Below are 9,527 nucleotides of genomic sequence, written 5' to 3' on the forward strand. Positions count from 1 at the left end.
CCTATAATTTTTGACAAATTGTTTTTTGTTACAGCTAAAAACAAATTAGGTGTTATAATGAGGTAAAAATAGTTGATTGTAGATGAATTAATTAAGACTCATACTTGTTGACGAATGTTCGTTCACAACATTAACATTAAGATCAAGAAATTAGTCAAATTTAATTTATTATAAATGAGGTTATTAAAGAAAACAAGTTTGAAAACTCAATTTATTGAGTTATTTTCTATTTTTAAAAGGGTTAATGATCTTAAAAAATACAGGTTATTAATAAATATCATTTTTTTCCCACTTATAAAAGCCACGTGTTTACACACTCATAATAAATAAATATAACAACACAATATATTACTTAGATGAATACTCTAGCAGTTATACTCTTATGGAATTTATCATAAAAATTAAAACAAATAAGAAAAATTGAATTATTAAAAAGTTTAAAAATAACTGTCAACATTACATTGTACCCCATCTATCGATTAAATATTAAAAATAAAGTAACCATAATAAATTAATAAAATTACTATAAAACTCCATAAAAAAGAAACACACCAAAAAACTTACCATTTTAATCTCCTTCCGAAGATAATATTTTTTAAATTCTTTCATATATATTGCTTTCTATTTATATATTCATTTTTATTTATTTATTACATTTCTTCATATACGGAAACACAAACTCAAAAAATACGCACACGGAACTTTTTTATATATAAACGCGCACAATTTAAAAAAAATAAATATCTTCTTCTGCAGTTGATGTATGAAGTTGTATTGCCTGAAATTTGTTATGCTTAATTTTTTTTTATTATTTCTTCCTTCATTTTTTTATTTTTTTTTATTTTCATGGCAATGTGCCAGGAAAAATATATGAGAAGGAATTAAGATGAAAGGATTATTTACTAAAAGTAAACATGTCATAAAATACCATAAGGAAACATTATTTCCTTTTATAGATATTTAATTAGAAAAATTACCTTCAATAGTAACCCTTTAGCTGGTCTGCAACATAAAACTCAAGCAAATCATTGCATTCTCATCCTGTTACAATAAGGAGAGCAGAATTTAATTGATGTCACTTCATGATTTTGAAGAAGACCAGCTTTTAGGGATATTAGCATTGTGCTATCTCTCAGTTCCTTTAGTATGATACTGGAAATTATTAAAGTTGTAAACAAGAAGAAAAAGCTATATATTTTCCTCAAGATGAATAAAATTCAATTGAATGGATTTTATTTTCATAAGAACAATGAAGATATATTTTTAATTGATCGTGTACTATTACGTTGTTTATATTCGAGTATTTTTTCAACTAGTTTCTAATCAAAATGTACTAATCATGAGAATTATGTACTAAAAATAAATACTCTTTGTGAAACTGATACCCTTTATAAGAGGAGCCAAAACAAATTTTAGAGTTGTTTACTTTTTCTACCAGCAGGTACTTAACTAAATGAATAACTTTTGAATAACTCTTTAATTAAATGAACAGCATTATCTGATGCATACTGTCTAAAACTAAGACTCAGCAGTTTGTTCAATTTCTTGAGCAATTGGAATCGGGAGTTAAAAACAATGATCTGTCTGAAGTTAAAACTTCTTTACTAATTGTTGAATTGAGTTTTAATATAATTTAAATCAATAAAGTTTTACTTTGTTTGTATCTTGATTAAAACTCCTATGAAAGAAAAGGCCCTTCGTAGCAAAGAGAGATAAAAAACAAATCAAAGTAAAGATTAGCATGGCCTCTGCAATAGCCAAGAACTGAAAACTACTCACTCATATTATATGTTAATTATAAATTCAAATATGTCCTTTATAGTAGATTAAACTTACTCCAACCAACTAAAATTAAAACATTCAAGATTAAATAACCTCAAGAGATTATTTGTGTTATAGAGTTTATTAAAATAAACTTGAATCTGCATTTGATTCATATATTAGCAACCTCCAATATCATAATAGCAGAACTGAGTAAACAAAAAAAGTTGAAATGAATCAAATACTTAACATATGGCATTCAAATGATTGTGACCAGAGAGATTTTCTAATTGTTAAACTTAAATGATCAATAATTGCTTTTAAATAAAACTGTGATGTAAATAAAGACGATATAACAATTATAGAAAACCAACATATCTATAAAGATTAAAGAAAATAATACACTAATTTCCTGTTATAGTAAATGACCCAAACTATGATTAACTCTGGAACTGATTTTGCATTACTGAGAAAAAGCAATATATAGTATCTAAAACATACAATTTTCAGTTGTGAATCATGTAAGTACAATCTGTTATATTTCCAAATAATATTTATTGATAAATCTCTCCTTCCGCAAATTTATTGATAAAGTGCTTATAAAAGATTTACCGAATTTTTAGATAAAAACAAGCGAAGGAAATTAATGAGATGAAGGCTACCCAAAAGTATATAAGTCAGTTTCAAGGTATTACACCTCCATAAAAGTAAGAGCTAACCTTATAGCAACGGTATGATATAAATCAGGAAGTAGATTAATCATAGCATTAAGATCATAATAAGGATTTGGTTTGAACAATGTAGAAATTCAAAAGCCTAGTTTGACATTTACAACTCTCTAAAATGCTGTTTAGACTGTCTAATTTTTCAAAATATAGAGTTAAGCACTTTTAAATCTCAGGGCAGTAATAAAAACAAACATTTATTATCAAATATGTGAGTTTAGGTCTAATATCTGGGACAATCAGAGGATTTATTTCAAAAGAGTTGTCTGGAAATTGATCTAATTGAAATGGTATTGTTAATATAAGAGGAAATAACCACTAGACTGGCCAAGAAAACAAAAATGATGATTTTGATATAGGTTTATGATCAACTGGAAATAATTTGGCAAGCATTTCGGTAGGCCTTATCTCTTCCAAGCGATAATGAGGCACTGTTTTGTTTCTGACTCATAAAAAAATTATTACTAATGTTAGAATCTATATAATTGGACAATTACTAGTAAAAGAAAAAAGGAACTTTTATTATCAGTTTTAACTTCAATAAAATATATGATTTTAACACTAACCATTCTTCTTCCTTATGGGCCACAAAAAATTCATTCAGCTGTTGACGCCTAAATTCAAGTTTGTACTCGGCATACTTAGCTATTGCTTCTTCATCAGTTATGTTGTCATCTTGAGATTGGAGAAAAGCTTTGAAAGTCATGATTGGAGGTTGTGTATCCATTTCACCTAGCCTAAAATAGAATACAATTTACTAAATTAGCACCTAGCTATTAATTTTTGGTTATGTTTATATCTTATTGTTGTTCAATTTTAAATTTTGGAATTAAATTTCATAAAGTTTTCATTTTTAACTCACCAAATTTTCAAATAATCTTTTATACATAACAGAAATGTAACCAGAAGATACAAGCACATGGACACTTCACCATAAAAATGAATGACTACATAAGATAGGATAATAGGAAACAACTAACAATAAACTGATGTTTGTATTAATATATATAATAAGGTTAAAAAGTAACATTTTACATATTTTATTATATTTGAATCATTGTTAACGTTTATTAAAATATATTTTTTTGTCTTAAATGTAGTAATAAGTGTAATTTTGTTTTAAACACTGAACATTTTATGATTTGTTCATAGTTTTTATCTTGTGTTAATTTTGATTGTTTTGTTTTTGTCAAAAAAAAAAAAAGAGTGAAGATGCACGGCCGGAACAAATAATAATATAATATAATTGCGTCGTTGAAACTATTAACATTAGAGTATGGAGTTGATCATAATGGCTTCTGAAATAATTTACTTATTATTCAATTCCCCAAAAAAAAAATTGGTGTTTAATGGTGTTAATCTGTATTATTCAGGAAAGCTATAATAAATATAAAAAGTAATGATTATACCAAGTGCTTTGACACTTAAATTTAAGATTTTTCAAAAAGTGGAGTTGATCGATGTGTGCACTGAACGGCTCATATGATAGAAATAAATAGATAAAAGTAGGAAGTAAATAAAAATTAATACAATAAACTATTAAAAATTGAAATAACACTAAGGAACAATTTTTTTCACTTATTTATATTACCATTATTTTTAATAGCATATCCTTGAGTTTAATAAATTTTACAACTAAACTCAATAATTTTAGATAGCTTATATAGGCTGATCAAGAAGCAGTTATCACAGATCTGGCTAAATTGAGATAATCTTGCATTAATACACCAGAGAATCTATCCTACAATCAAAGAATTCTTATATGAGGTAAAATTAAATAAACTTACCTAGAATTTCCAGGATAAGGTGGTTCAGGCCCCCAACTGTTGTAAGGACCATACCCAGGATCATTATACCTCATTCTCCTAATATCATCCCTAAAATAAATAGATTAACTGATACACAAAACAGTAAAATCACTTTAGTACTAAAACAAATAAAAAATTAATGCAATTAAATTTTATTATTCCATCTTTCAAATTCCTCAGAATTAGATCAGGAAAAGTAGACAATATTTATCCTAACAGATAAACAGATTTATCCTAACAGAGCTGAAGATTTGGAATGCTACACTAATTTCAAGAAATAATAGAAAGGGTATAGCTTAAGTAACATTAGACTATGACCCATAAGAATGGAGCAATAAATATACAATAAAAAGTAAGTGTAGGTAAAGGTAGAAGCATTATTCATGGTCTTTTTGGGCATGGTCAGAAGTAACTGCCCCATCTTGTACTCTTCAAAACCTCTAGTACACTTTGTCATGCTAGAGTCTATTCAAACTTAGGACTTACAACATTTTCTTCATGAACAGAACTATATAAAAATTTGATAAGATTGTAGACAACCACCAAATATACTAATAAATAAATGTGAATCAAATGAATTGTAAGTGAAAATACAGATTCCGAACAGGAAACTGGAACTAAGACTTTTCATGCTTCAAAAAAGAGGAATTTCAAGAAAGAAAATATTAGTTTGATTCTGTTGCGCAAGAAGTACTTATGATAAAAATATTGTGGTGATATTTCACGTCTCTTTTAAAATAATATAAAAAAAAATGCTAACTGTTGCCATGACCAATGCAGATACATAGAAAATTGAACAATTAAATGCAAATTTTGTGAAATATATATATAAGTTGATTAATATCAATAGTATTGAGAAAATATTATTATTTTGAGGATAAAAGAAAGTGTGTATGTATTATATGTAAAAGTCATTTCATAAGCCTGAATTAAGAATTATGAACGATTTATAAACAATTCCCTTAAATAGCAGGCTTAGACAGATTGTACTAACCAAATTTATTAGAATACATATTAACACACCATTTTGAAAATTATTTTCGAAGAAAAAATGGGAAGTAGTAAAAATTATATTTATAATAAGAAATCAATTTTCAAATTTAATACACATATCTCAAACAGAAACTAGAGACCTTATTATGGTACTACATAGATAAATAGCATTATAATACAGTACAATTTCAATTTTGTTTTTTTTGTAAATGCTTATACCATTCACATTACCTATTCTTCTGTTTTAATGTCATTTAACCTCAATTTTTTTCTCAAATCTCAGTTTAGAAATACTATATTCCTTGAACTTTCTTTCTCCAAAATGTAACATAATAATGAATGAGCTTTACTTATTATTAATATAACACAAATGTAGAAATGAAAATAAACCATTAAATGACTCAAAAGCCCTATAACTTGGGTGGAACTCAGAACTAAGTTGACCCCTTACTTCACCCAAGAAAATTTCAGAAAAAAATGACCTATATTCGAATAATTATGGTTAATCCAAGAAGTTGCAAACCAATTGATAGCTTCACAAATACTTCACTTATATAAAATGAACAAACTTTCAAGATAAAGACAGGAATAAAATCTACTTGGATGAAATTTTATCTTCATTCAACATAAGGTTTAAATATTTGCTGGCAGTGTACAAGGAGTTAAGACAAGACTAAGCCGAAATATTCATTGGGAAGGCTACCCTCCTCCTGTCCTTGGTATGCCCACGAATAAATTGACAACATATAAGTATCCATGATTGTTGTCAAGACAACTTCATGCCCATGAAAGCTAATGTATTACACACATTATTAAGTAAATGTGAAATTAAATCAAGAAAGCATTATGAGCTCCAGAATGTGTTATGCATTCTCTAATACTATGAGCCTTCATAACTGAAAATTACATAGGCAACATGACAAATGGAGAATGGGATTGCTGTCTATGACTTGGCGGAAGTGTACAAGTTTCAGCAAACTAATCTTTATTTAAAGTTTGATTTGGTTTCATGAACTTATAGAGGAAGTTTTGGCTGAGTCTATTAGAACATTAATGAAGCATTCCCGACTCAGAAACAGGGGCAGCTTGAATTCAGCCTGGGTGGGTTGAAATTTATTTTATGGTTGACCCATGGAACTTGATCTTTTCACTTTGGCTGTAATAAGTTGGTTACCTGAAGGATAGAAAACCTGAACTCCCTGTTCTAGTTGGAGTACACAAAGACATAAAATCCCAAATAAACAAGAGCTTTTAAATCTTCTCCTTCCCATGACATATAAGTAACCACTATCAATTCAATCCATATTGTAGTCTTTCAGTTTTTACAAATTATTAATTTTGATTTTTGTATCAGTAAGAGCTCAATAATTTAATAGAAGAAAAATCACAGGTTTCTCCTACTTTTATAAGAGTCCTCAAACTCTCTAAAATTTTGTTATTTAGAATTATAATAGACCAAAGTACTAAAAGCTAGTTTCTGGAGGAGTTATACTTTTTTTAAAATAAGTAAATATATTATTAAAAAGAAAGCATTTACAAACTAGTCTCCCCCACATGTTGTAACCTGCACATGACAATCATCAATTGAAAGAAGTCTATAGAATGTTTACATACAAAAGATTTCCCTCATCTGGTATAGCCAGAATGCTAGAAAAGGGAGACAAGATAAGAAAACCAAACAACCTTTCCCCTAAATGTTGACCACAGTATACCAACATTAAAAGGAACCAGATTAATTATAAGAATAATATTAATACTTACGAGTCATATCTCATCCGTTTTGTGGGAGGCAAATCACCCTGATATTGGTATCTATCACGATAATCGTTCCTCATCCTAGGTCTTCCCCAGTCACTAAAAGAGAAAATAATATGAGATGGTTCTCTACAATTTAAACAGGTTTTATGGAATGGGAGCTAGCTTACACAGGTTCAAATATAGAGCAGTATAGAAAATATATAGAAAAAAAAATGTTACCAACTTTGAACAAATTAAATTGAACCCTTTTTACAAAGAAAAACCAACAAAATCAGTACTTTACCCAAGTTAAAGTATACAAGTGTTGTCACTCAAAATTAAAACAGTAAAATAGGTAAATCCAAAATATATTTCATTATTACATTACAATAGTTATTTTTAAAGCAAGCTAAAAGGTGTCCAGTATTGGCTAAATCTGAAAAAACTAAAAAAATGATAAAGCACTAATAATTTGTGATAAATAGTATTTAACTATTAAGTTAAGGCAGATAAGCAGAAAAATTTCTACTTCTGTACAAAGGTAGAAGCAATAACTATGATGAGTGGGAATTCTATCTAAAGGTAAGCTAGCATTTTAATATTTGAATCAATATTGAGATAAAACAATTCTCATGAGTTATAAAAACATAATGATTCCATTAGAAATACTGACTCGTCTTTGCGTTTATCAGTCCGATATGAATCACTCCTTTCACCTTGGAATTTGTCTCGTCTTTTTTTGTCATATTCGTCTTCACTATCCCCCATACTGAATTCGACTTTCTATTTACAACAAGCAAAAGAAATGCACCGACTCAACTAACTAAACGCCTCCCGAAAATCGTCGACTATAAACTGTGACCCGGACACTGCCTCCTAAAGCAGGCCATGCACATTTGGAACATATACAAACAGCAGCTGATTGATACAATACCTTTCAACATCAGAAGAAATATTTTTAAATTGTTTGCATTAAATTATATTAAAATATAATTTAAATGACAGAAAATTATTCAAATATATTTTTGGTATTATGAAATAAAATATAAACCATTCTAACAAAAAGTTCAATATTTTGAACTATCGATACCGGCATACAGTTTATAAACTAAATTTCCCGGGTTTTAGTAGCGAATTGACTTATTCCTATGACTGGATTGAAGAACAAAAGAAACTAACGATTGGCTTCTATCTGTTTTGGATGAATGTGTCTTTATACTTCACTTCTGACTTATAGCGAAGAAATTTATAAGGTAAACTATATGTATTTTAGATATTATTCATAGTAATTATAGGATTAATACAACGAATAAGATTTATATTAACATTTTTACAGAAAAAAAATTTAAATGATTATGGTGGTAGGCATCCCCTTCTTCAAAAGGGACGAAAAAACCTGAAACAATATTACGTCATCACTCAATCCCGCAGAATTTAACAAATTGTAATTGATTGATTATACAAATTTTGATATTAGATAATCAAAAATTCCCATCTGATGAAGATAAAAATTATCCGTTGGATCCTATATTTAGTGATTAGACTAATTTTTAAGATACATCAAAATGAACATATCCATGCTCTAACAAGCTGAGTAAAAACATACAGACGAATAAAACATTACTAAGCAAAATTTTTTAATTAGAGACATGTATGAGTCTCCCAAGTATATTTAGAGGGAATAGAAAATGGCTGTTGTTTAAAACATAAAAAAGTTTTTTTATTTGGGGTTCTTATGTCTTTAAAACTACCAACACGAGAAAACCTAATAGAGAACCTTTTAAAGTAGAGTAAATTTTCTAAAATATGAGCCCTTATAGAATTATTCACGTTCAATAAGTTCTGAGATACAGTTTTTAAAAAGCAGCTTTTCATAAAGAAATAAGTAGTTCATTTATTTTGGGAAATCTATATGTCAGTCTATTAGCTTAGATGTCTATTAGCACTCTAATTAAAGCTTATTTAATGTACCATAAAATAGTATATGACGTTTATTTTCGTAGGAGTTATAGTATTCATGATATTTGACAACATAAATTGACAAAATGTTGATTTCTAGTTGTTCGAACAAAAGCTTTGATTTATGAAAAAATATATCTCATGCACCATTAGACGTACAGATGTCTGCCAGCACTCAAATTAAAAGTAGTTAAATGTTCTACGATGTAGTATATAATGTTTGTCTTTGGACTTGTAGTAGTTTTTATGATGATATTTGACAAAATAAATTCATGAAATGTTGATTTCTAGGTGTTCGGACAAAAATTTTGATATTTTAAAAAATATATTTCAAGAAAAATTGAACGTAGAAATGTCTGGGAGTACTCAAAATAAAGCTAGTTGATTGTACTATAAAGTAATTTATTACAGTAGTTTTTATCATATTCGCCTATGAATATGAATATTGTCCGAACAACTACAAATTAATTTATTTTGGCAAAAACATTTAAATTTAAATTAAAAAACAAATATATTATATAAATTTCATACTTTATTTTTTTGA

At 27.7% G+C, this 9,527-nt stretch overlaps 1 protein-coding gene and 1 long non-coding RNA gene across 3 annotated transcripts in view; one reads left to right on the plus strand and one right to left on the minus strand.

Annotated features, from left to right (window-relative positions):
- The window catches only part of Ars2 (arsenic resistance protein 2), a 29,789-nt gene extending 21,878 nt beyond the window's left edge, over window positions 1–7,911 (minus strand). For both annotated transcript variants that reach the window (XM_014422510.3, XM_014422509.3), the window contains exons 1-4: window positions 7,698–7,911; window positions 7,049–7,141; window positions 4,274–4,363; window positions 3,053–3,223 (exon numbers count right to left, since the gene is read on the minus strand). In XM_014422510.3, the coding sequence (XP_014277996.1) occupies window positions 3,053–3,223; window positions 4,274–4,363; window positions 7,049–7,141; window positions 7,698–7,792 (449 nt within the window). In that variant the 5' untranslated portion in view covers window positions 7,793–7,911. The remainder of the gene's footprint in view (window positions 1–3,052; window positions 3,224–4,273; window positions 4,364–7,048; window positions 7,142–7,697) is intronic.
- Window positions 2,196–4,228, plus strand: LOC136796514 (uncharacterized). The gene is made up of 3 exons (XR_010844231.1): window positions 2,196–2,282; window positions 2,385–2,449; window positions 4,141–4,228. It is a non-coding gene; the product is annotated as an uncharacterized lncRNA (long non-coding RNA).
- Window positions 7,912–9,527: the final 1,616 nt, after the last annotated feature.

Source organism: Halyomorpha halys, unplaced genomic scaffold (genome assembly GCF_000696795.3).
Source record: "Halyomorpha halys isolate HHAL.00 unplaced genomic scaffold, Hhal_1.1 Scaffold374.1, whole genome shotgun sequence".
NCBI classification, from domain to species: Eukaryota; Metazoa; Arthropoda; class Insecta; order Hemiptera; family Pentatomidae; genus Halyomorpha; species Halyomorpha halys.